The sequence below is a fragment of the Mustela nivalis genome, assembly GCF_964662115.1.
Source record: "Mustela nivalis genome assembly, chromosome: 12".
In the NCBI taxonomy this organism is placed as follows: domain Eukaryota; kingdom Metazoa; phylum Chordata; class Mammalia; order Carnivora; family Mustelidae; genus Mustela; species Mustela nivalis.
Window position 1 is genome coordinate 78,240,111 of NC_139031.1, and position 27,224 is coordinate 78,267,334.

At 35.5% G+C, this 27,224-nt stretch overlaps 1 protein-coding gene across 7 annotated transcripts in view; it reads left to right on the forward strand.

Moving 5' to 3' along the window:
- Positions 1–27,224, forward strand: part of CACNA2D1 (calcium voltage-gated channel auxiliary subunit alpha2delta 1) — a 509,819-nt gene that overhangs the window by 453,980 nt on the left and 28,615 nt on the right. For 4 of the 7 annotated variants that reach the window (XM_082692510.1, XM_082692508.1, XM_082692504.1 and 1 more), the window contains 15 exons: positions 450–521; positions 3,095–3,156; positions 7,081–7,157; positions 8,407–8,427; positions 9,076–9,136; positions 15,570–15,667; positions 18,682–18,769; positions 19,841–19,903; positions 20,544–20,647; positions 21,525–21,611; positions 22,952–23,019; positions 23,419–23,457; positions 24,902–24,973; positions 26,040–26,192; positions 26,276–26,328. In XM_082692510.1, coding sequence (XP_082548636.1) covers positions 450–521; positions 3,095–3,156; positions 7,081–7,157; positions 8,407–8,427; positions 9,076–9,136; positions 15,570–15,667; positions 18,682–18,769; positions 19,841–19,903; positions 20,544–20,647; positions 21,525–21,611; positions 22,952–23,019; positions 23,419–23,457; positions 24,902–24,973; positions 26,040–26,192; positions 26,276–26,328 — 1,118 coding nt within the window. The remainder of the gene's footprint in view (positions 1–449; positions 522–3,094; positions 3,157–7,080; positions 7,158–8,406; positions 8,428–9,075; positions 9,137–15,569; positions 15,668–18,681; positions 18,770–19,840; positions 19,904–20,543; positions 20,648–21,524; positions 21,612–22,951; positions 23,020–23,418; positions 23,458–24,901; positions 24,974–26,039; positions 26,193–26,275; positions 26,329–27,224) is intronic. The other 3 variants (XM_082692509.1, XM_082692506.1, XM_082692505.1) reach the window with 1 other exon arrangement.

Below are 27,224 nucleotides of genomic sequence, written 5' to 3' on the forward strand. Positions count from 1 at the left end.
GTTTCCCCTCTGTCAGTCCCATAAAGTAATTGCCCATTCTTTCATCAACATTTAAAAAATTAATGATGAGACTCTGAAAAACAACCTGAGGGATTTGAAGGGGTGGAGGTTGGGAGGTTGGGAGGTATGAGAGAGGGCACGGATTGCATGGAGTACTGGGTGTGGTGCAAAAACAATGAATACTGTTATGCTGAAAAGAAATTAAAAAATTAAAAAAGTTAATGATGGGGATACTTAATTAAGGATGCCTCTATTATTATGACTATAATGGGATAACTTTTAAAAAGAATATACCCAAAGACAACTACAACTACTAGTATAACCACTCTAGTATTTTTATTCATTCTCTTCTAAAACAAGGTATAAACCTTAAGAAACCAGTACTTTTAATCACACTTTGGTAATCAGTTGAATACTTGCAATAAAGCGATTCTTTCCTCTTCCTGTAGATTCGAAATAAAATGATTGATGGAGAGAGTGGAGAAAAAACATTTAGAACTCTGGTTAAATCTCAAGATGAGGTAAGGATTGAGTCAGGCTTACTCTTAAGTAAAATGTATAGATCAATAATGATATTGGTAGTTTGTCTTTCCTGTTAAAGCAGTATTTATAAAACAGATGTCTCAAGTAAATACATGTTTTTAAGACTTTCTTTGCTGAAGGATATTTTAAACTCTTTAATATTTGTTAAATATTTTGCTTTATGTTTCTTGATTTTTTTTTACATTTTATCAACACTATGTTCTTGAAAATTGTATTTTAGGTCTCATTTTTTATCATCATAGAAAATAGAGCACCCAATTTAATGTTGTGCCATCTTCTCTTAGGTCATTTCAGTCATGCAAAATTGAAGTTAATATTTAATACTGTATGCATTAAATGACCTGTGCATGCATATGTTCTAATTGTTGAGTTTCATATATTATTTTGGCTTTTTGTTGTTGTTATTTGTCTACTTTTGTTTGGCTTATCTTCCTTCACTATTTATGCACTTTATAATTCCTTGCATTTAAATCTGAAATTAAATCAAGGGGTAGCACAACTATACCCGTAAATTACTGGTACAGATATATAATACACATATTGTTTTATATTGATGTAGAAGAACTCTGTACAAGAGCAGTGTGTCTATCCATTATCAGTCGTATGTGGAATAAATACACAGACATTAATATATTTGAATATTTGAAAAATACACAGAATCCAGAGGCTTTGGAGCCTGGAAATTTAAGTGTTTTTGTTTAACTTCTAACCTTTCCCTCACAGTGCCATTATTTTAAATGTAAACATTTCTTTTGAATTCCTCAGGAGATCTTTCTCTAAGATGGGAGCTAGGATCCAAATAGGATCCTCCATTAGCACTTGGCTTTTCTCACTTAATATCATTAGGAGTCCCCATTACCAGAAGACAGGAGGAGGTATATATCAATTTCAGTCATTGTTGAAACTTCAATTCTCTTTCCTTAGACTGTAGCCATGTTCTTTACCCATCCACTCTTTGAGGAAAGATGTAAACCATTAAGCAGTTCTGCCGACTTTTCCGTGTTGTTCTGCCAAGAACTCTTTACCCTGCACATTCTTTCCTCAACTTATAAATTAATTTTGTTTATATTAAGTCACATTGATGTTTTCCTCCTTTAGTTTACCATAAATTCCTCTAACCAATATGTAGACTTTTCTTATTAACCATCTAACCACTTGCAGACTTTTCTTATTAATAATATTGAAAGAAAATATATCTTGTATGTTTACTTTTTTAATCTGATATACTGTTTTTTAACTTGCTGAACATCACTAATTTGACATTTTTTTTAAAAGATTTTATTTTTTATTTACTTGGCAGACAGAGATCACAAGTAGGCAGAGAGGCAGGCAGAGAGAGAGAGAAAGAGGAGGAAGCAGGCTCTCTGCTAAGCAGAGAGCCCGATACGGGGCTCCATCCCAAGACCCTGGGATCATGACCTGAGCTGAAGGCAGAGGCTTTAACCCACTGAGCCACCCAGGCGCCCCTTGACATTTTTTTTATGAGTGGTATGAAATACATGAACATTATTTCTTTTCTTTTTTAAGAATCGCACTAGTCCAGAAACCTCATCAGTTCCTGTTCTCCCTCCCTCGATCCTCCACACACGTAAACCAGAGGAATATTTGATGAATAAAGCAGCATGTATGATTGCTATAAAATGAATTTGGCATCATACATTTCCTTCATCCTGTCAATTTAGATTTTTTAGAAAATTTATATATTTTTATTTCATCCATAAGTTGTAGAACAGAATAGTATTTTGTCCAGAGGTTGATTAAATTAGACAGTGATTGTAAAGTGCTTAGTGTATTGGCTAAAATGAAGTACCATATCAGTGAAGATTATTGTTCTATGAGGATGATAAAGCTGGAGAGAACTAGAAAAATGTGAAAATGCATATATGCCATCACTATACCTAATGAAAGAATGAATGATAATTTCTTTACTAGTATTCGGTAGCCACGTATGAAGAATTTTGTATCCATCAAGGTGTTGAGCTCTGTACTTGCTTTCGCTGGTGGATTTGGTTGTTTTTCTGACCTTCACTGATACAAAGTAAATAGTTTTTTATGATAAATGCTATAACAATGGCTTAATAAGAACAGTAATATGCTAACCATATGTTTGGATCTAGAAACAGTGCGTTAACTTCCTGAGATTACCAGTTTCTCACAAACACACTCTAGTGTGAATATATCTGAGGCTTATCTAATAGATCCTGGTCCTATTTTATTATTAAAATTTGTTTTTTAGAAAATGTTTTCAAAGGTTTGAAGTAAATAATTCAACATGAATTACTAAGATTTTGCACTTGAGAATCTTTAAAAGTCATGTGCAGGTATTTATTTTTGTCCTAAAATTTTGCTTTACTCACATGCAGACACAGACACACACACACACACACACACACACACACCCATAACAATTAATAAATGTAGAATAGATCATTTGTGAGGGAGGGTATTGAATGACCACAGAATTTATAAATAAATTTTAGTGTTCTGCTTTTCATATAAGTTCACATAGGTTTTATAATGTGGTAACAACCATATCAAACTTTTTTTATAGAGGTACATTGACAAAGGAAATAGGACATACACATGGACTCCTGTGAATGGAACAGATTACAGGTAACTAATTAGATTTACATATGCACTGTATAGAAGAGTTTTCTGTTGAGTGTCTTTCACCTATTTCTATTAGCAATTTTTGCAATAGATAAATATTAAGACCGTGCATTTTTAGAAACTGTTTTTATTATAATTAAAACAGAAAAGTTATTCTTTCCAGTATAAAAGTGTATTAAAATTATAGCTCTGATTTTCAAAATGGAAAAGATGGAAAAAAGCTAGGATTATAAAATTTAGAAAGGAAAGCTTGCGTGATATAAATCCATTTGATCATTTTGCATATTTATGTTAGCAATAATAAATGTCGACAAAACCCCCTAATACTTAGTTTGTAGTTACTGCTTCCACTGATTTCCTCATTTAAATTGTCAGTTAGTTTTCACTGCTTACATTTAGGTAGCAAATTAACTTAAAACTTGTCACATCATAACATGATCTGATATAAAATGCTCAATCAACACAATTTTCCTCCATGCGTGGCAAGTCCATGATATCCTGAGCACTCCCATGGACAGGGCCTTGGAAAGCTGGACAGACTAATACCCTATAGTTCCTTGAAATTTCTTTCTGCTTCACTCATTGAGCATTTCCTTTGCTTTCTTGGTCTAACTCTTCTCTGAGGTCATAGCTTTCCCTGTGGTCCTATCCCTCATGCTCATAACACCGAGGTTGATAGGAATATTTCCTTCTTGGTACTCATTAGCTCTTCCTCTTCTCTGAAATCCCCATCTCTAAATCTAAGTCATTTTCTTTGCATTCCTGTAGGATTTCACTTTCTGGCTTGCTGTTAATCACTCATTCATGTAGATCACTATTTCTCATGCTATTTTTGACATACCCACACTTTCTTAAAACAAAATTTATTTCCTAAATCACCTTTAAAAAAGATTTCAAAATGTAAGCTTAAAATTTTTATTATTAGATTTCCCAGATCTAGAATTATTCTGCCAAATTATTGAAAATTTTTGTAAATGCTGGGTCTCCGATTTCTCTGTTTAACTCGTTCTGAGCTCGTAATAGAGAGTTTGCAGATGGGCCAGGTCCGTGGCCCACACTGAAACAACATGGACATCGATGAGTTTTTTAGTACTTGGACTTTCAGTTTATCTCCTCTTTACTGTGTGGGAAAGTGTTCCCTGCCTTTTTTTCTTAGATGAACAAATTCTAAAGTAGAAGAAACTGGATCCCTTTAACCTTGACAATGAGTCAACAGTAATGGCAGTAATAATTTTTTAAAATTGTCATTATACCTTGCTTTAAATGTATTCATAAAAGTTTCACAAATATCCCCTACATTGAACCTCTTTCCCTCACACACGGTGATGGGACTGATTGTGGCCAGATTAATACCCCAATTCTGAGTATGTTATTCCTTGTTCATAAACCTTCATTTTGTTCCCATTTTCCTCCAGGTTAAACTGGGACTTCCGAGTCTGATTTTCTCATCTCACATTTCTCTCCCAGCCCATGTGCATGTTGGGTCTCTCCCCGTCCATCCCACACAGTCGCTGCTCTCTGAACGGTCCTGACTTTTCCACTTTGGCATGTTTTCCTCACACATTCCCTACCCAGATGTACCATTTGGGTCCAGATTCGGTCTGTTTTCATTAAAAGTACTTCCCTGAATCGGTGTATAAATAAATGCACAAGTAACAAGATAGAGCAAAATAGAACATCTGTTGGAGAAGAAAAGGAAATGGCATGTTTTGACTTAATGAACAAAGTTCCAAATTTCATTTAGTGATTTTTGTCTTTATAAGCCTTGATGTAATTCAGTTATCACAGTTGAATTATAGTAATTAATTATTTTTATAGACTGCTCTTTTTTTCACGGAGAATTTAATTTTCTAGAAACATGATTGAGTTAAATAGGATGTTATAGTCCATTTAACTAAGGTAACCATGTGTATGTGAGTCACAAAAACATTGCATGGGCTTTCACATTCACCTGGTGGCTGCTGGCTTTATTAGGCTTTAGTCCTTAGGAGAAAATAAAACAGCCTTGGTCCGCTGGTTTTATATGGGCAGAGACAGCAAACACTGCCCTACGACAACATCATTGATGCAGAATGTTGGTAAAGAGCTTACCTGCTAGATGTTGAAGAAAGAACCATTGCCTAGAGATGCAAGTAAATTAACTGTGACTGTATTTTTCTATAAAATGAAGTATAGCTTTTAATAACAGCCTGAGACGCGCAGGCCAATAAAATGTATATTTGATATGTCAGTTTTAAAACTTCTGTTGTGTTCCTCATGAGTTCCAACACTGTTTTTATGGTACGTGAGATGTAACCCAAGCTTAGAGAGTGACGCTGGGGCAGCCACATGATATAACGTTATCGGTTTTAATTAGAAGTTTCTCTTAGCGATAAATGCTGATGGAGCAGTAAAAATGTCCTAATTTCCCTTGAGAGGAATTTGTAGGAGACAATCTTCAAATGCTCAGTAATTCTACTCTACATTTTATAAATGGCAAGTGAATCATGAAAGGTCATCTTGCTTTCAGACTAATTGCACTGCTTATTTTAATTTTAATCTCTGCCTCCACTTAAAGGAAGTTACCTATAAAAAGAATGGAGAGATTTTCATTAAATCTACATAACATTTTATTTCTCTGACCTTTTCCCATAAGGACAGTCTATGAATTACTTAATGAAGGAGAAAGATGTGGGAATTGGAGGTAACAAGCATCCACTCATTTTGTTATCTTGACTGCATAATTAAATCGTAGGAAATAAACCTTTTTTTCCCCCTCTTTGTAGAGTGAATTTCTATCATATACAGTTGTAAGAAGGAAAACCTGAAATTCTATTTTTTTTTCCCTGTTCTGTGTTTTCCAATTTAAAAAAAAAGTAGATAGTAAGATTACAGTTTGGGCATTCTTCTCAAAAGCCTGGAAAACATGAAACTTGAATGATTTAAAAGATCTGCAAACAGGCAGAAATACTCAGAAGCCTAGAAACACACACCTTTGCTTGTGCATTATGAAACTTGAGAGTAAATATTAAAAATGAGCGCCGAGTGTCTTGTTTGGTCATGTTAATCAAGAGTTGCTTTTTGAAAATACTTAGTTCCCTGGGAATCTTTTTCCCTCATTTTTTGTACCATTAGTTTGTAATTCTCCTTCAGTATTAAAGCATAGTGAGTCATTTGCAAGTGTAAGTGGAGATACGGAATAGTAGTTATGTCCTACACAAATACATTAGCCCTCTCAAGGGTAGAAGAATTACACGCAAAGCGGTTGTGTTATTTCAAACTGCATAATAATCAAATATTCCAAGGTCTTATATGCTCTAAGAACCAATAGGGTGAGCAGGCAGTCTTTCTTAGTGCTGTAAGGGGATCTGAATTTTCTTACCAGCAGACACTAGGGAATTTGCTTCAAGACTATAGTCTTAAAGTGGGAGGTCTTTAACCCTCAAAGGGGTATTTTTCAGATGATTTTATGCATCGTGTCGTAGAAATGGTAATACTTAACATTTGTAATTTTTAAATAGTGTACATTTGCCAGAGAGCACTTGAACATGGTTTATAATTCATGAAAGAGGGGTATCCAATTAGTATAGTATTTATTTTCTTTAAACGTAACCGTATATTCTCCATCTTTTCCAACACTCCAAGTGTTTCTGTACATGTTCCTGGAAATACAGTACACATGACATTTCTTTCTCAGCTAATTTGCGGGCACATTTAGTAGCTTATTTTCCTTGTGTCTCTTCTGATTCCCTACAATGTAGAGAACTGGAGGACTCTGGATTGCAAGACTGAATAAAGTACTCTATTCGCTGAGTGCATTTTCTTGTCATAGTAATATGTCTCTTCTTTCCCATGAGGAAGATCTTTGGATTTTCCATTAACTGGATGTGTCTTTTTTTTTTTTTAAGTTGTTTGTTTGTGTTTATGCTTCTCTTGTTTCTATTGCAGTTTGGCCTTGGTATTACCAACCTACAGTTTTTACTATATAAAAGCCAAAATAGAAGAGACAATAACTCAGGCCAGATGTAAGTACTGTGAAAGCGACCCCAGAGTCTATTTACCTCTTAGTATCAGATGTATAAATTTGTCTAGATTTTAGAATGCCCAAGGCCTATACATTTTAGTAGGTGTTACTACCAAATCTACAGCAATGATTCTAACCCATTCCAAACATGCAAGGAACAAGAAATATTCTACGTGGATAGAATATGAGCAGGTACCTGGTCTCACTGGCATCCCCACCACCCTACCCTGCCTCGCTTTGTGCTCATAGAATCATTGCAGTGCTGTGTTCTCTGTTGCTGTCATTTTAAGGGTCTGCTAGCTGGTGCAAAATGTTTCACATGGTCTCTACTCATGGCACTGTGCTAATAAGGCTTTAACTTTTCTTTTTCTAATTTTTTTTTTTTTTTTGCATTTGGCTAGAATAATATTGTGCTCCACATCTTCTATTTTGTTTGAATAAGTTAAATTACATTGGTCTTCGGCTTTGGTTTGGCAATTAACTTCCTTCTCATAATCCAAATGAATAATGTCTTCAGTAACTCAAATGGATTATTTTTTAAAAGCATCATTTAGAATGTGGAGTAATTACTAACATTAGTGCATATTTTAAGTCATTAGTAATCTTTGTTTTTGATGACTAGACTTAGTAATGTAAAATGACCATCATATCCTTTGTATATCAGCTATTACTCACAACCTAAATTTTTTGTTATGATAAAGTAAAAAAAAAATGTGTGTATATAACTTTTATATCTGACTTTAAGTAAACTGTAATTTCTTTTATTCTCCTGTTGGTTCTTTTTTCTCTCTGCAATCCTTGTTCCCATTGTGCTAAATTTAGGATCTTATATTTACACTTGGACTTGATAGATATGATGGTCTTTTTAACAACCAGCAACTTTGCATGAGCTAGCTCTTCACTTGATAAATGAGGGGATGACTCGTTGGTCTTTGAGGGTTGGTGAATGCTTCTGAATATAGGCTAACATCGTCACCATTGCACCTGCATTAAACACTTTGCAAAATAGACCCTTGAAATCGCCACAGTACAGAGAGGGAGCTCTAGTAGTAACTGACAGGACATACCTTCCAGTCTTCAAAGAGATGTCTTTTTTTTCCAGACTTCAGCTGTACATAAATATACCTTTGATCTATGCACAATATTTTTATTCAAGAAAGTCATTGAATAAAATATTGTTTGTGACCCCCTTTGCTTTACCCTCTTTTTTTTTTGTTTCCCTGCTTTCTCTTTCTGATGGATTTTCACAGCCAAAAAGGGCAAAATGAAGGGCAAGTATTTTCTTGTTGCTCAATTTCTTTCTGTTTAGTACACTTGACATTTCCACTGATATTTCCATTCCTATTGGATATTATCCTCTGTGCTTCTCATCTGCTAGATTTTCCTCCATGACCACTCAAACCTTAGCAGCAGAAATGGTGGAAAGAATATGCTTGTGTTTTCATATGCAATGTATTTCACATTTAGGTTTTTTTTTGAGGCTTAAATACTTGTGTGTTTTTAATCCTTCCACCTACTAATTCATACCTAATACGAAGAATGTTACTAATTAACTAAAGGCATTGATGAGTTTATTAAAATCATTTTCTTTACCGTAATATTGATAAAAATTTTATGTTGAGATTTTAAATGAAATAACTCTGATGTAACATTGACATAAAAGATACCATGGTTATGGTATGTTTAGTAAATGGAAAACTTCTAAGACAGCATTTTTCTTATATAACTGGTCTAATTTTTATTATGAAGTTAAAATGGATTTTATAATTAGATTATGCAGTATCAAGGACCTTTTAGGATAAAGTACTCTTTTTAGTTTTTTCTTAATAGGTTATCATTCTAATGCCTTCATATCGTCGTAGAAACCCAAGATGTGTACTCTGGATGGCTTATCTAATCCTGTAACATTATCTTTGCAGATTCTGAAACACTGAAGCCGGATAATTTTGAAGAATCTGGCTACACATTCATAGCACCAAGGTTGGTTTTGTTTTGTTTCATTTTTTTATAACTTGTATGGATAAGTAAGCCTTCAGTCACAGTTCTGAGTTAATCCCGTGCCGAATTATGGAACCAAAGGGAGCAATAACTTTAAAACTGAAGCTATATTCTATTCGTTCATTGACTCAGTAAGCAACATCCTAGGCTAAGCAATGTTCCGACTCCAGGGACATATCAGTGAATAAGACAGAGGTAGACTTTGCTCTTATTGGAAGTAACAGTGGTATCCATCAATAGTGAAGAACTGGGTATGTGCCTTTGTGAGTACACAGACACAAACATACTCTGTATGTATGTGTGTATAATATACACATACACTTGGGGGATATACTGAGATATCTACAGATATATATGTGTGTATAGACATAAGGTTAGAATATCTGAACATCATAATTGCTTTATTTATTTTGAGTGTTCTAATAATGCTCTGCAAAAGCATTTTAATATAGTGACACTTTCTCACATACTTTTTAATATTCTTTTTTCTCTTATAATCCCCTTCTCTAACCCTAATATACATCTTTCTCCCTACCTCTATTTTCATGTAATGATTTGATACTCAATAACTCAAGCGTTCTTTTATTTTTTTATTTTTTATTTTTTTATTTTTTTTCTTCGTTCTTTTATTTTTTATAGGTTTTTATTTGATGTTAGTTAACATACTGTGTAATATTAGTTTCAGGTATACAATATAGTCATTAGCCACTTCCATATAATACCTGGTGCTCATCACAAGTGCCCTCCTTAATCCCCGTCGACTATTTCACCCATCCCCGTATCCACCTCCCCTCTGGTAACCATAATTTTCTTCTCGATCATTAAGACTCTGTTTCTTGGTTTGCCTCTCTCATTCTTTTCTTTCTCCTTTGTTTCTTAAATGCCGCATCTGAGTAAAATTATACAGTATTAGGCTTATTTTGCTTAGCATAATGCTTCTGTCTAGCTCCACCCATGTTGTTGCAAATGGCAAGATTTCATTCTTCATTATGGTTGAGTAATATTCTATCGTGTGTACATACCACAGCTTCTTTAGCCATTCATCAGTCAGTGGATGATGCTTGCATTGGTCTCATAATTTGGCTATTGTAGATCATGCTGTATAAACATCAGGGGGCGTATCTCTTTGAATTAGTATTTTTTAATTCTTTGGATAAATACCTAGTAGTGAGGTATTTTGTAAGCTAGCTCTATTTTTAAGTTTTTCAGGAACCCCCTATATAGTTGTCCAGGGGGGTTGCAGCAGTTTGCATTCTCACCACCAATGCAAGAGGGTTCTGCTTTCTCCACATCCTTGCCAACACCTGCTGTTTGTGTTGTTGATTGTAGCATTCACACTGGTGTGAAGTGATACATCATTGTAGTTTCGATTTGCATTTCTCTGATAAGTGATTTTGAGCATCTTCCCATGTGTCTGTTGGCCATCTGTGTGTCTTCTTTGGAAAAATGTCACTCATGTCTTCTGCCCATTTTTAAATTGGATTATTTGTCTTGGGGTGCTGCATTTTAGAAGTTCTTTGTATATTTTTGATCCCATCCCTTTACCAGGTAGGGCATTTGCAAACATCTCCCGTTCCATAGGTTGCGTATTAGTTTTGGTGAGGGCTTCTTTCCTTAGATAAAAACTAAGCTTTTTATTTTGATGAAGTCCAGATGGTTTATTTTTGCTTTTGTTTCCCTCAGGAGACATGGTTTCAAGTGTCCCATTTAGGTCTTTCATCTGTTTTGAATTTATTGTTGGGTCTAGTATAAGCACGTGGCCCAGTTTCTTTCTTTTGCATATTGTTGACCAGTTTTCCAGCACCATTTGTTGAAGAGGCTTTTTCCCATTGGATCTTACTTCCTGCTCTGTCAAAGATTAATGGGCCATATAGTCATGGATTCATTTCTGGGTTTTCTCTTCTGTTCAGTTGATCTCTGTGTCTGTCTGTGCCAGTACCAGACTGTTTTGATTACTACTGCCTTGTAATGTAACTTGGAGTTCAGAACTATGATGCCTCCAGCTTTGTTTCCCTTTGTTCCTTGGTTCTTAATTTGCACTCTGTAGCAAACACATATAATAATATCAAATTAATATAATTCTATCAATCAATCAATCTAGGCTAAACTATTGAAGAGAAAAGATTTAGAATGGTATATCAATAATTTCTCACATTTTATAGTTCTTAAAGAAATTACTGTAAGAACCCAAAGACAGCTCACAAAATTGAAGAGTAACTCAGACCATTTTGGGAGGGAATACTTTTTGACAAAACTCTGCTAACAAAGCGTATTTTTGGCTTCATGAGTGACTTTGTCCTTTAGCAGCTTCTCCTGCTTGAATTTCCGTCACTGTCTGATCCTATTGAATCCTGGGGGATTATTTGCCTCCTCTTGCTTGTGACACCCTATTTGGGGGTTCTTCCTCCCTCCCTGGGCTGCAGAGTCAGGTGCTAGCTTAAGCCCTCTTGTTTTTCTGTGTCTACACACACCACCCTTCTATTTGATGTCGATAGTTTGAGGCAATGCCTTCAAAATCCACAAAATGGCCATAATGTCTAGAGACAAAGGAGGCATGCCATTTATTGAGATTACATTATAATATAGGATCAAGCAATATATTTCCAGACTTTATGTCTACATACATATTTCAGTGGGAGACATTCATGTTTATGGAAAACTAACAGGAATATCTCTTTGGTGTGATTCAGCTCAGCGTCTCCTAAGCATTTGTCTTTGCTCCCTTTCTTTTATATCTTTTACTCCATCACCAAGTCTTGCCAAACAGAATTTATCGTATGAATATCACGTGTGTCTGCAAAACTCTGCTGCCTTTCTTCTCATCCAGATCAGTGCTTTCTCAGACCTAAGCTACCACAGCTGCCTCCTACTTGACGTCCCTACCTCCCCAAAGCCCTCTTTACTTCCCAGTCTGGTCTCATTTCTTTAACTGGAGAGAGTTTCTAGAATGTGAATAAAATTATGTTTCTCATCTGCTAAATGTGAACCAATAGCTCAACAGTGTCTTGTGACACTCTGTACCTTATATCGTAGCTTTCAGCTGCTCTGTTACTGGGTCCCAGTTTACAGTGTGGTCCTTACACTCTAAATCTGGGGCCAGCAAATTATAACCTGTAGCCTCCTGTTTTATACAAAGTTTTGTTAGAACACAGCCATACTGGTTTGGTGCTCTATTGTCTGTGGCAGCTTTTACCTCAAAGTCAGAGTTGATGAGTTGTGGCATAGACCTTATAGCCCATTGAGTCTGAATCATTTATTATCTGGCCCTTGAACAAAAAGTTTGCCAACCTCTGCTCTAAATTCCAAACACATTAAACTTCTCTTGGTTCCTATGTGTGCTTCCCCCTGCCCCCTTAACTCTGGATCCACTAATTTTCTGTTTTTGCCTGCACTCAGGCACAGCCCACCCAGCCCTTCCCAAACCCCAATTTCAAAGCTCCTCGATCTAGGAATTCCCTTACCATTTTCACTGGGTTAGACATCCTTGCTGACTGCTTCATTGAATGCTGTATTTCCCTTACTAGAGTACTGGTCCATTTTACGTCATTTACTTTCCCCAGTAAAGCAACAACTCAATCTGATTGACTCACCATTCAATACCCAGCATCCATCCCACTCTTTGCCTGGCACACAGTGTTGCTGACTAAATATATACGGTGTTTGTAGAATCTATAAAGATGTAAAGAACATTTTAAAACTGATTATTAAAATACTTGCAATCTTAACACCTTTTCCAATATAACTGAGCATCTTAAAACTGCTAAAACCAGTTTTAGCTAGAAAGAATATTAGAGGCAGAACAAGATCCCACAGAATATTAACATACTGGTTCATTACATGGTGTAAGAAGTGTTGAAATTAGATGTGATATATTGATAAGACTCTCCTTCCATCTCTGATCTGTTTTTCTCTAGGCAACTTCTTCACCCATCTCTCCCAGTTACTGAATAGCAGACCGGGCAGGCTGGCTTTCTGAGCTATCCTGTTAGACAGTGTGGAAAATATGGCAGAAGTCCCAGTGCTCAGAGAGAGGATAAATGTAGTTCTGAATTCCAGTTCCCAATTTATAAGCAAAGACTGTTGAGTTCAGCAAGGATTAACATATGAACCATTTCTGTGGTATGACTGGAAAAGTAGAATTTACCTATGTGCTTAGAGAAGAAGTAAATGCTAGAGAAGGGAAATGTTACAGCTTGTGGGACAGTGACCTTCACCTCAACCAATATCTGTTGAACCTTTTACAGGAATGATTAGTTTTACTGCTCCAGAGAACTCTGTAGTAAGTTAGTATTATCCCATTTCACAGATTAGGAAACTTCCTTGCTATTTCAAGATCTAAGTATGTATATTGATTATCAAAGGCTAATTGATCTCGGAAAAACATCCAGTGCCTCTGAGTAAAATATAAATGCACAGAGCATGGTTTTTACTGTTAAAAGTTATGCAGAGGGATGAAAGGTCTAAGTGACTAAGAAATGGAATAATTTGGCTATTTTTCAGAAATGAAAAAGACATTTCAAAGATGGGTTAGAATGGGAACGGAACAGTATGTGATAGCCTGTAATTAAAGCTGATTGTGGGGGGAAGTCCATTTTAGCTCTGTCAGTCATGCAAACTTTCTCCACCCTGTCTCAAAACAAAAACTTCTACAACTGAGAAGTTTTGTGGTTTTGTGTTTCGTGTGTGTGTGTGTGTGTGTTTTAAGTTTGCTTTTGAAGAAGTTCTGACATTCTCTTTCTACTCTCTGAGGCTTTCTGTTTAGGTGATGGTCTTGCCTCTGAAAATGTTCACTACACAATTGCACTTCTGTCCTCAATATTTGATTATCCCGTATGTTGCATTAACCTAGTTAGTATAATGACAACCTTACATTTATGTTGTTTTCTATTTGTTTTCAATTTCCAAAACACTTAGGATAGCAGTTCTCAAAGTAGGGGGTCTCAAAACCCTGTGGGTTCCAGAGGCCCTCTCAGAGAACCGACCAGGTCCTAAAACAGTGGTGATGTTTGTCTTTTCTTCACATCGACATTTGCCGGGACAGGAGAAAGGCCGTGGGGAGTGGACACCTTAGCAGGAACCCAGGCAGTGACACTAAAGGGTCCTGGTAGCCATTGTAATCTTCCTTGCTGGGAGAAAAGCCAGTCTCACTCTAAAATAGCCTTGATAGAATCAGTAAAAATTATTCGTTTTATTGAAACTTTACCCTGAGTACATGTCTTTTACTCTTCAGTAAAAGGGAAGGGAAGTGGGAGTCCCGCTGCATACCAGAGTAACTTGGCTATCTCAAAGGAGAGCACTTGTGTGACTGAATTCAGAGCTAAAATAGGGGCTCCTTGCACTTTTTCAGGAAATAGAATTTTACTTGACAAAATGACTTAGGTATTCGATGAACATTTTCTCAATAACCAAGTAAGGCTTCTGCTTTGAAGAAAATAACAGTGTTTGTTGCTCATGATAAAATCTGTGCTTTCACACAAAAGTAAGAATTTGGGGGTGATTTGTATTTACTGCATCCCCGTAGTCATCTGGTGAGACTAGTGATAATAATGAAGGTGATTTTTCAGTTTTATAGGGAAATGTGTCGCTATTTGGCAGATCTGCAAATTTTCCAATGACCAATTCATGATGCTGCAAAATCGGGTTGATTTAAAATGTAACATAGTGCACTGAATTTTAATGGCAACAGTACAAAAAGTTCATTGCTTCAAATTCCATATTACAACTAACTACCAAGAAATTACTAGTAATCAAGTTTTGGTGTATTATTAAAAAAAAAAAGAAGAAGAAGAAGAGATACAATACTTGGGAAGCATATAAAATAGTTCTGTCTTTTCCAACTGCATATCTTTAGGAGAACACCTTTTTTTCATGTGCCCAAATAGAATCTTGCTGTTGCTAGAAGAAAGTATGCCTCTGCATTCAATTAAGTCCGGAATTAGAGATTTGCAAATAGGTAAATCAGTGCCACATTTTTTTCCCCAATAGGTTATTAAAACACACACACACACACACACACACACGCACACACACACAGTAATTTCTCATAAAAATGTTAATATGGAATGGGTTTATTCTGGATATTTAGTATTTTCCATTTTATCTGTTAATTTCTATATGGAAACTCCAAATATACAACATACATTGAAAATAGTGCATTTAGAACAACAAAAGGTAACATTTGTTGAGCACCTGTTGCCAGAGGGCAGGTGCTTAATATATATTATCCACACTACTCCCCTCTTATTGTCCAAGTTTTGTTCCATTATACAGAGGAGGAAATGGAAATATGAAATTAAACAGCTTGCAAAGTCACAGAGGTAGTAAAAGTGTTTTTACTTCCTCTGGTGGCTGTGTACTTTAAAAAAAAAAAAAGTTGTAGTGTTCATAGCTAATGTCTTAAATTTTTTTTTTTCAGAGATTACTGCAATGACCTTAAAATATCAGATAACAACACTGAATTTCTTTTAAATTTCAATGAGTTTATTGATAGAAAGACTCCAAACAACCCATCCTGTAAGTATAGATAGGTTTGTAGTAATTATTTGGTGTCATTATTACTGTATCCAGTGTGGTCAATTCTTGCTTCAGATTTGTGTGTTAGCATGCTGGCATCTTGACTTATGTTTAAATTTTTTTTTTTTAAGATTTTATTTATTTATTTGACAGACAAGATTACAAGTAGGCAGAGAGGCAGGCAGAGAAAGAGAGAGAGAGGAAGCAGGCTCCCTGCTGAGCAGAGAGCTTGATGCGGGGCTCGATCCCAGGACCCTGGGATCATGACCTGAGCCGAAGGCAGAGGCTTTAACCCACTGAGCCACCCAGGCGCCCCAACTTATGTTTAAATTTTTAATGGTAAAATGTAACAATTTGACTTTTTATATACGAAAGAATTTTTATTTCATTATGAAGGAAAATGACATTTTCAAAGCCAGGTGATATATTCCTACAAATGTTTAAATGTAAATAGGGTATCCTTTATCTTGGCTCTTTTCACATTTAAGGAACTTAATTTTGATGATACACACACACACACACTCTGTAGCCTCTTCTCATTTATTTATTTTAAATTCAATTAGCCAACTTAAAGTACATCATTAGTTTCAGATACAGTGTTCTATGTTTTGAAGGCTTTTTATTGCATTGTACTTGCTATACAGAAGAAAACATACAACATGTTTTTATTGATGATCTCTATCCTCCAATTTATATAAACAGTTTTAAGATGAGAATAAAAACAAGGCATAAATTAAAATATATCACTTAGTGTCTTCTGATCAATTTACAGATGCTTCTATTTTATGAAGTTGGAACAAGTTGGAGTAAAAAGGAATTTTAATAATTATTCTTTAACCAGTACATTTGTCTTTCAGAGAAATTTACATCAGTCATACTATAAAACTTAATAGAAATTAATGGATTCTTGGCTTTTAAAACACTTAAAAATCTTAACTGTTTTCTTACTAAAAGTGTCCTATAAAAATACTACCATGAAAAGATGCAGTGGAGCTAGGTAAATGAGAGGAAAACCAACTGCATGGCAAAAATTTCCTTAATAAATATAACTTGGGAAAAAAAAAAAAAAAGTAACAGTAACTGACTTTTATGTCCTTTCCTCCTCCTCCCTGCATCATCACTTGTTCTCCTCCTGTGCTTTTTTATTTTTTTATTTTTTATTTTTTTTTTAAGATTTTATGTATTTATTTGAGAGAGAACACGAGCAGGGGGAAGAGGCAGAAGCAGGCTCCTGGCTCATTCTTCAGATGGGGCTCCATCTCAGGACCCCGGAATCATGACCTGAAGCGCATTTAAATGCTTTACCTCCTGAGCCACACAGGTGCCCCTGTGTTTTTCTTTTTTTTGAAATCATTTCCCTCAGGAAGAGTTAAAGAAAGCACATCCTCAGTTATAAAAAGTGAACTGAAGCCATCTCTCAAATTTAAATTTATCTCATAAAATGAAGGAAATTCCTAGTACTATTCACATTAGCTACCAGAATTAGAATGAACTACTCTGAAAACTGGTCATGGGTAGAGCAAACCCCAGAGCCCTAAGTAGAGAGTAGTGGTGGGATCCCAGCTCAGTGGGGATTAGACTTCTCCTCTCCCTCTGCCCCTCCCTCCAGGTTGTACATGCCCTAATAATAAAATCTTTAGAAATGTAGTTGTAAAATTTTTATTTTCCTCTGATAGTGTTTTATATTGTAGTTTACTCAATCATGCTTCAGCTCAAGTTATTAAAAAGTGCATAAAACTAAAAGTATCAGTGATTAAAATCTAAATAGTTTCTTTTTTAGAGGTTCAGGCTATTTTAATTTTGCTTTTATCAAAGTACTTAATCCATCAGAAAAATTACAATTCTCACTGTTTAATTTATTCTCCTACGTAAATGTTTCTGCTATAAAGCTGTTGTCTTCTTCATATCCACCATTATTTTGGAATATAAAAATGAGATTATGTGTGTGTAAGATGGTAGAGCTCAATACTGATAATCTCTTGATGTATGCAGCAGATATATTTCAAGACATATTTTAAAATTACAGTGTAATTAAAATATGAATGCAATTATGAAATAACTCGCAATGCTGATTTAGATTATAAATTAGAATAATGGTCTCATTTCTTTGACCTAAAAGGATTTGCAGCAATTATATCTTTCACTTTTCAAATGGACTGTTTTTCAAAGTGATTCATTTTCTGCTATGATAAAAATAGTTCCTAAAATGAGGTCTAAATTATGGATTCAGCTGATCCTTTAAAATTGGGTGAAAGATACATTAAAAAGTATCAACAAAGATGTTTTCCAATCTACTCTCCACCTCTTGTAGTAATAAGATCTTAAGACCCCCTATTCCTTACCTGAATAAAATGAAATTTTATCAAAAAATGGGAAGTTTCAGAGGATACTTGGAGCTATTCAGAGTTTTGTGGGCTTAAAACAGAGGATCCAAGAGAAATGAACAGGTGAAGTTTTTGTTTAAGAATGTTTGTTAATTAACCCTTGGTCATGGCCATCTGTCCCTCCATTAACTGTGAACTTGGGCTAAGATGTCCTTTGGGTATTCCAGAAATGACAACCTGAAGCCTGTGGTCTTTCACCATTATCTGCAGATTCTGTGTTATTTCGTTCCTTGGCCAAAACATACAAACAAAACTATACATATTATATAGTTTTATATTTATATATAAAATTGTCCCTTAAATTATGATTATTTGGAATCCCCGTACTAACTTAAAAAAAAAAAAAAGAGGAAGGCTATTTCCTCAATGTTTCTTAAAGTTTACAAAGTAATTTTCATTTAGAATTGGCTCTTCTATTAATCCTGGCCATAGCCTGAAAAATAGGGAGGTAAGATGCAGAAAGTTAATATTTTAAAAAATGCAGAAAGTTAATATTGGGTATATTTTGTAATTCACGGAAATATTATCCACTCTTAAGTTGCTTTTACAAATAGAGGATGTATTTGTTTCATTAGTATCTAATGAAGAAACTATGTGGATGTAATTGAGGCTATCCTCTTTCTGTGTTAGGTAACACAGATTTGATCAATAGAGTCTTGCTGGATGCAGGCTTTACAAATGAACTTGTCCAGAATTACTGGAGTAAGCAGAAAAACATGTGAGTATTTGTTCTTATTAAATATAGATGTGTGTGTTTGTGTGTGTGTGTATAGCATCTCAGTTCAGTTTTTCCCCAAGAAATTTTTGGAAAATAGGTCTCATAAATTTAGACTTTATCATCTATCATTAATAACAATTTCCTGAGAAAAACATCTTCCATTTGTTGACAACTTACATTTGCAGCTGTGGGTGTGTGTCAGGACAAACACATTGCCCTTGCTTACTTTTCTCGGCTTCTATGCTGCAGTGTGACAAACCAAGTTAAAGAGGTGTGTTAGGGTTTCAGTGTTTGTGATAGAACAGGGCTCCCAGTGAACGCTCGATAGACCTCTTAATAACACTACCATATACCCAGTCAATGAATTAAGAATCCGATTAAGGTTCTCATGTACGGTCTCTACTCCATTTCCAGTCAGTCACCTAATGCTAAATATTCCTAACAATGTAGCCCTGTCTCCTTCACACCCAAGTTCCTAATTTCGCATTTCTAAGAAATGATAGCAACTGTTCTTTCTGCCTGTAGGGCTTCCAACTCCACTCCCCACAGAACTCACCCCTGCCTGTCCTACTCTTAAAATGCAGTTCCGGTTGCAGGATAAAGTTGAAGCTTTCTGGCATAGGTGTCAAGATCATTGATGAACTGACCAGTCTCAAGAAGCTGGTCCTTGAATCTTTACTTCCTGTTGCTTCTTACCTTATGCCTTATGTTTTCATGACACCAAATATTATCACACTCTTCATAGGCTTTCCCTTAACATTTACCCTTGGCTCTATGTGTAAGAGCCTCCTGTTTCTGCTGTCATCTCTGCTAATTCAAAATGCAGCTGTATTCTTCCTTACTAAGCGGTGTGTTCTTTGAGAATCCTCCATTTCCCAATTAGTTTCACTCTAAAAACATAGTTCACATATATTGATACATTTACTTTGTCTTCCTTTATTTTAGGAATTCATTTTATTTCATTTATTTATTAGTTATTATTACTCACTTATTATTACATCAACACCCAAATTATTATCTTACGGAGAGTAAGTGGAATAAAAAATTTCCTTCTTCTGTCTTCTGTTTTAGCAAGGGAGTGAAAGCGCGGTTTGTTGTGACTGATGGCGGGATTACCAGAGTTTATCCCAAAGAGTAAGTTCACATAACATCTGTAGAAATCGGTGCATTACAAGAGACTACTCTAGGCTATGTACATTGCTGTGTAAGGAAGCCATTGTGTAGAGAAACTGATTCTTAGATTAAAATGGAGTCACTTAACCTATGAACAATATTTTTAAATGCATATTTCTTTTAAAATGCTATATGATTATTCAGTGAGAATTTGGGTATTTTGGGTATTTATTCCAAAATTCAAAAGAGGTTTTTTTTTTTCCTCTGTAGACAGAAGCTAACCTAAATGAACATAATGGCCATCGTCTACGGACAATGCTTCCACAGCACTTCATTGTTTTCACTGTTCTGTGGATCTTATCTCTTATCTTGAGAACAGTCTGTAAAGTGAGCTGGGGAGGCTTATTACTGTTAACTTGACCTAGTAGCTGACTGGTACATAATTACCTGCAGAGCAAAACTAAGAGCTTTTTCTGACTCTAAGTATCGTTCTACGGTGATGTATTGCTTATTAACGAGTATCATTTATACCATCCGTTACCACTGACTTTCTTAGACATACCTGAGATGTAGGCATATCTGTAAAATTTCATGATGTTCATGGCAAAGTAGGTTATCAGGCAGATTAAAGAATAAAAATGATGAGCCATTTTCTCCTTAGGGCTGGAGAAAACTGGCAAGAAAACCCAGAAACATATGAGGACAGCTTTTATAAAAGGAGTCTTGATAATGATAACTATGTTTTCACTGCTCCCTACTTTAACAGTAAGTACTACTTGGAATTCAGCATTCTCAGTTTCCTTTCTTATTAAAACAAATTATTGTTCCCACCTGCTTGCCCCACCATATATTTTAAGTTAATTGCTCAGAACTGTCCTTATTCAGTATATACTCTGTGCATGACATTGGAAAGACAAAAGCATCCACTTAGTTGAGGAGGTAAAATGCCTACACAGGAAACGGCCAGTAATGAAGAGATGGCATGTCTCCAGGCATGCATAGTACATAGCAATATGCGTAGATAATCCTTTGTTTCACAAATGCAAATAGTTGATGAGTGTTTAATGACTTTAAAAAATATAATGAATCCGTCAGTTTTAGTTCAATATATTATTTATGAAATTTATCAGTAGCCCACATGCTAAAATATTTTCCTGGGTTCTGCCCCAAAACCTTCCTAATTTAATCCCCGAGCCTCTCTGAGGGGAGGGGTTATTCATCCTCATGTTCACAAATGGGGAAACAGAAGTTCAGAGGTTTTGGAGTTTTGTCGAGGAACTTTGGTCTTCTAAAATGCAAAGGCCATTTTGTGTTCTAAGAACACTCTTTCCACTACACTTAGTGGTCTCCCCAAGATTTTGGCAAATGTCATGAAGCAGAGATTTGGCAAGCACCCATTACGTAGTAGAACTTTAATTCCCATCCCCAAGTCAGTTCATTCCAAGATAACTCATGGACACTCCCCTGAGGGAGTGGTATGTAGAGAAAGAAGAGGGAAGAGAGGACTGACCACACACCTCCTTGTTACCTCTCTACTCTACAATACTTAAGCAAAACACTATTCACCTATTAAGAGAAATTCACTATTTGATGTATCTCAACAGGACTGTTTTCCTTTTTTAGTGTTGCTTTTCTTTTTTAGAAAGCGGACCTGGTGCTTATGAATCAGGCATTATGGTAAGCAAAGCTGTCGAAATATATATCCAAGGAAAGCTTCTTAAACCTGCAGGTAAGAGTGTGTAGTATATACAGACACATGACCAAGATGAAATGTGACCTAGTATTTGTATTAAAAGTTTGCAGTACTTAACCAGGAAGGTCATCAGAAAGCCTGAAGCAACATAAAGACATCCAAATTTGTAAAAACATAAAATACAATTAGTTACCCCTGAGACTGGGGAAGAACCAAGTTGATACTGTACAGAGGGGAGGGATTTTCGGTGCATGTGTTTATGCAATGCTGACACAAACTCATGGAGTCAAATCAAAGTTCTAAATGCCAGACTGATCCAGCACCTCCACTCCATAAGTCTGTCCTACAAGATACTTTCAAGGACGCAAAAGGGTATTCAGCCAAGGATGTGAGCATCTGTAATAAGTTAAACAGGAAGAATAAGTATTCATCTTTGGGGGAAAAGATGAATAAGTTCTGGCATATCTATACTATGTGACTGATAAAATGGATTAGGTAAGAATCTTTTTTTTTTTTTAAATAAAATTACAGTAAAATAGAAAAATGACTTTTCTTGATAAATCAAGAAAACAGAAACCTCATAAAACTGAGCATCAGTGGGAACTGGAAGTAGACTGGAATAGTGGATGCAATAAAGGAGAAAATTTTCTTTTCATTGTATGATACAGTATCGGAATGTTTAAGAAAGCATACTTTAGGCCAGATTGGGATGGTCGATAGCCTTCCTGCTCCTGAGGGAAGTTTTACCCCTCACTGTTTCAATCACCAACTCCATCACTAACTTACCCCTTCCGGGGCTCATTTACTCACTCATTCTCCCAGTCCCTTGGCCTCTCACCCTTGCACTTCCTCTCTGTCCTGGACATACATATATTCAGCACCTGGTGCATGCGTTGATAGGGCTAGAGAAGCCTCTTAACACAATCTCCTTGAGTGATCTCCTATGGAAAGGCTATTCCTGACACTACCCACTTTTTTTTTTTTTTTTTTAGCTTACTCTGTATAGTAGTTAATTGGCCAGGTTGTAGCCAATGAATAAACTATGTTGTATATATACATAAAATTATTTAATAGTTTAGAAGCTGTTAACATTACTTCTTGATGAAAATTCCAAGAAATAGATCTTTGTAATAAACGCTAGATTCAACCCAAATTTAATGCTAAATTTTCATACACCAAATATTATATGGCTCCTAAAATTGCCACTTTTTAAATTGAATCAACTTTTCAGGGTATAGCTGCAATTAATTTAATCTCAAGAAACTTAAATTTGCCTGCTCAGGAAATACTCAATTGTGGGAGGAAAAATAGATACTAAGAATCACAGCCATATTTTTTAAATATATGTGTCAATTTCTTTTCACATCATTTTTCAGTTGTTGGAATTAAAATTGACGTAAATTCTTGGATAGAGAATTTCACCAAAACATCAATCAGGGATCCGGTAAGATTTTTTTTTTTTTAATGTTTATGCTATATTCCATGTCAAATGCAAATAAGAAACTAAAAGTAAAATCTTAAAAATTGACAAAATAAATTTTCAATGCTCCTAAATTGAAGCAGAACTATAAATTACTATTTTGGGGAAGATTTTTTTTTTTGTTTAAATTAGTTAATAAGAAAAATATTTCAATGTTCTAATTTGAAATGCTCGATAGCTATTTGATAGTTTTATATCTATAAAGTTACTTTTTATGATGGGCTAGGCTGTCATTTATTCTTTTAGACTTGATAAATTATTCTAAGATTTTTAACCTGGTAATAGTATATTATTTAATCTTTTTTTAAATAAAAATGTGTGACAATAATTATATTTTTGTCTAATTATATATTTTGTCTTCAGTGTGCTGGTCCAGTTTGTGACTGCAAAAGGAACAGTGATGTAAGAAAACTTAAAATTTTTAACTGTAATTTTTTGTGTTACCATTGCTAGACTTTAATGCTAAAGTTGCTAAAATTGCAGGAATTTTTAAATAAACATTAAAATATTTCTTTATGGAATCTTGAACTAATCTTACATCCTTGTTACACGCTTGTAATTCCTAAAGTGTTTTTTTAAATTTTTATTGTGTTATGTTGATCACCATAAAATACATCATTAGTTTTTGATGCAGTGTTCCTAACCTCATTTTTAAAAATAATCACGTTAGGTTTTTTAAAAAGCCTGTTTCTGTATGGACTCTCTCCTCTACAATCTCAGTTGTGTTTAATCTCACGACCCTGAGATGAGGTGCTGAGCCACCCCGGTACCCCTAAATGGGCAGTTTCTAACCCAACTGTCCTTTACTGGTTCTTAGGGCAATCTTCCCCTTTCTTTCATAATTTACCTGTATTTGGTTACACTATAGTTACAGTGATGAGAAAACTTTTTGAGCCAAATTTTGGAATTGTGTTTTTTTAATCAAATTCCACTTACATGGATTGGATTTTACATTGTCTTCAGTTACTTCTGTTTCTTCGTCAGCTTTTCTCAAAAGTTAAACGTTCTCTAAGAATGACTATATTAATTATTCCAAGAATAAAAGGGATGAATTCCACTATTTTCTTCCAGTCTTCTTATATGTGTATATTTCCAGTGGTTTATATGATCTTATCATTTCTAGTCATGCAAAATTATCAACCAATCATTTTATAGTTTCTCCATTTTACCTAGACTTTATAGACTGTGAAGACTATTTTCAGAGCCAAGGTTTTTAGGAAGCTGCTTCCACATTAGGAAAATGGAGTGCATATGTCCTCAACTCTGAGAACAATGTTTTTGTTATTTCATAAAATAGAAATTATTAAACTGATTCATGCATTTAAACATGATATAAACTGGGTGGGAACTGATTTCTGTGATGAGCATTTTTTGTTTTGCTTTCTGATTTTAAATCTAAGTATCCTCATGCTGCCTTTTTTGTTTTTTTTTTTAAGTCTGAAGCATGGTGACTACAATGCATTTTTAAAGATATGTCTTTTCAAAGTATTAAGCATATGTTTATACATTCTTAAATATTTTGGTTTATCTAATTTCCTGGATCATTTAGATGACCAAATGGCAACAGGAGTGCTATTTGGAATGGCTAAAGCTTATTTCTGATTTGTTCTTAGGATTTATTCATATTGAGTTGACAGTTTTAACTGGGTGGGTGTTGGGAATATGAAGCTCTGAGAGTTTGATACGAATCTGTGCATGTCCTTAATTTTTTTCATCAAAATATCTTGGTTATATATGTTTAAGTTGAAGCTTTTTCCTATTTTTGTTGTTATAGTCATATCTACCTCCAATGGAATAATGATATGTATTCTCAAAATGTGGGTTGTTGTTTTAAAAATTTCATTAGGTAATGGATTGTGTGATTCTAGACGATGGTGGATTTCTTTTGATGGCAAATCATGATGATTATACGAACCAGGTAGGTACCTGACTGGGACAAAGTGTACTTTCCAAAGTGTATTTCCCTGATCAACATTACAAAAGTCCTTCAAACCATTACAGGAGTTAAAGAGTTGTTATAATACTGCCATAAAATAAATTTTAAAATGCTGAATAAATATAAACCATTAATAATTACATTATAAATACAGTTTCCTAATATTAGTAGAATTTCCTTTCTAGTACTAACAGTTAACATTACAACATGTAGTTGAGAATTTTAACATGAGAGGAATTTTTTTGTCCTTGTTCACATTAAATATTAATATCTAATTTAATATATGGTTGCTTTAAACTGATGAAGTTTCTGTTCCCAAATTTGCATGTTGGCAGCATATAAGCTAATTGGCTCCCACAGTATTTTAAGCAAATTAGAATTAGTTGCCAACTTACATTGTTTCTGAATCTACCTTTCCAGCTTCTCTTTAAAAAGAAAAGATCTCTCAACAATGAGCATTTTCTTGTTTATTTTAAAGATTGTATTTACTTACTTGAACGACACCATGATAGCACAAGGACGAGCAGGAGGAAGGGCAGAGAGGGAAGGAGAAGCAGGTTCTCTACTGAGCAAGAGCCTGACCCAGGGCTTGATCCCAGGACCCTGAGATCACGACCTCTTGTTAAGGCAGAGGCTTAACCAGCTGAGCCACGCAGGCGCCCCAACAATGAGCATTTTCTTAACTGGCCATGTTTATGGGCTGGAGTTGATGAGCCTCAAGTTTGCCCCTTGAGGTTCCTCGTCTTTTTCCAGTCCCACCCCTTTCTCTCAGTTATGCTCCTTTCCTCTTCCCCACAGGGAATCGGATTGTGACCATAATGCTTAGTCAACCGTGTCCATTCTTTCCACAAACATCACACAGAGCCCCGAGCATTGAAAGCTCCTCCTCTTCACTTCTTTCGGAATGTCCCTTTCAGCTCCCGGCTCTGGTTTGTCAGCCGCAGAGTAGTTTCAGTTCACAGTTTGTCTCACTGATCGTCGTGGCAACAGTTGGGGTGTACACATGTGGCGTCAATTTGAAACTTTCTTATTTTCCCTTCTGTACTAGATTGGAAGATTTTTTGGGGAGATCGACCCAAGTTTGATGAGACACCTGGTTAATATATCGGTTTATGCTTTTAACAAGTCTTACGATTATCAGTCAGTGTGTGAACCCGGCGCTGCGCCCAAGCAAGGGGCAGGGCACCGCTCGGCATACGTGGTCAGTAACGTCCCCACCCCAGTTCCTCTCCAGCAAACGCTCAGCGTCCATTCTTGTAACGACCGTTTCATTCTATTTTCCAGCCGTCGATAGCAGACATACTACACATTGGCTGGTGGGCCACGGCTGCTGCCTGGTAAGTCACTATTTTCACTGGTACTGAGAAAGCGCGTGTAAAATAGTAACAGATTTGATGGCAATGCCCACTTTGTGGCATGTGTGTCATTATTACGGGAACTCCTTTTTTTCACTTCTAAGTCACACACTGATCATATTTACAAATAGTTTCTCCTCCACGGTCAATTTAAAGCAGTTACAGTTGTTTAGTTTTTCATACGAAAACAGGGTTTGTGCCTGCACACTCCAGCCTCTTCAGAAATCTGTTCCTGCTCTCTTCTGTGTTCTCTGTACACTCCACTCTTCACATTTTAGGTCTATGAACCTATAAAAAGTTTTTACCTGTTGCCTTTACTATCCAAATTAGATGTCTTTGTGGATCCAATTCAAGACATCATGACTTCTCTCTTCACCTCCTATTTGTACAAAGGCAGGCAGAGTTTTAGAGACATTGCTGAAATGGGTATGTCTGTCTTGTCACTGATTGACCCTCCCTTCCTCCTTCTACACCTCACTTATATTCCACCACCTATGAAAATAAGACATTTAAACTGTTTGAGGCACTGTGGAGAGTCTGTAAGGTCAAATTTGTCATCGTTTGGCTCTGGTCAGTCAGGTAACTCAATCTCCTTTTCTGTCTGGGATCCTTTCTCTCCCTCACTCCTTACCTCCTTCCTCTCCTCTCCCCCTTCGTTTGTAGCCTTTCCCTGCCGTATCGTCCCACCCTTATTCCCATGTGGATTCATCTTTACCGTTCATTGATGGTGAGGCTTCCCCAGCTGAAATTAAGTGGTCGCTTTCATAAAGTGGAATAAAGATTTTGTGTTAACAATCTGATTTTTTTTCTAGGGAAAAACCCTGGAAAATGGTGCTTTTTATTGTGACACTGGTTATTTATATATTAATTGACTCATA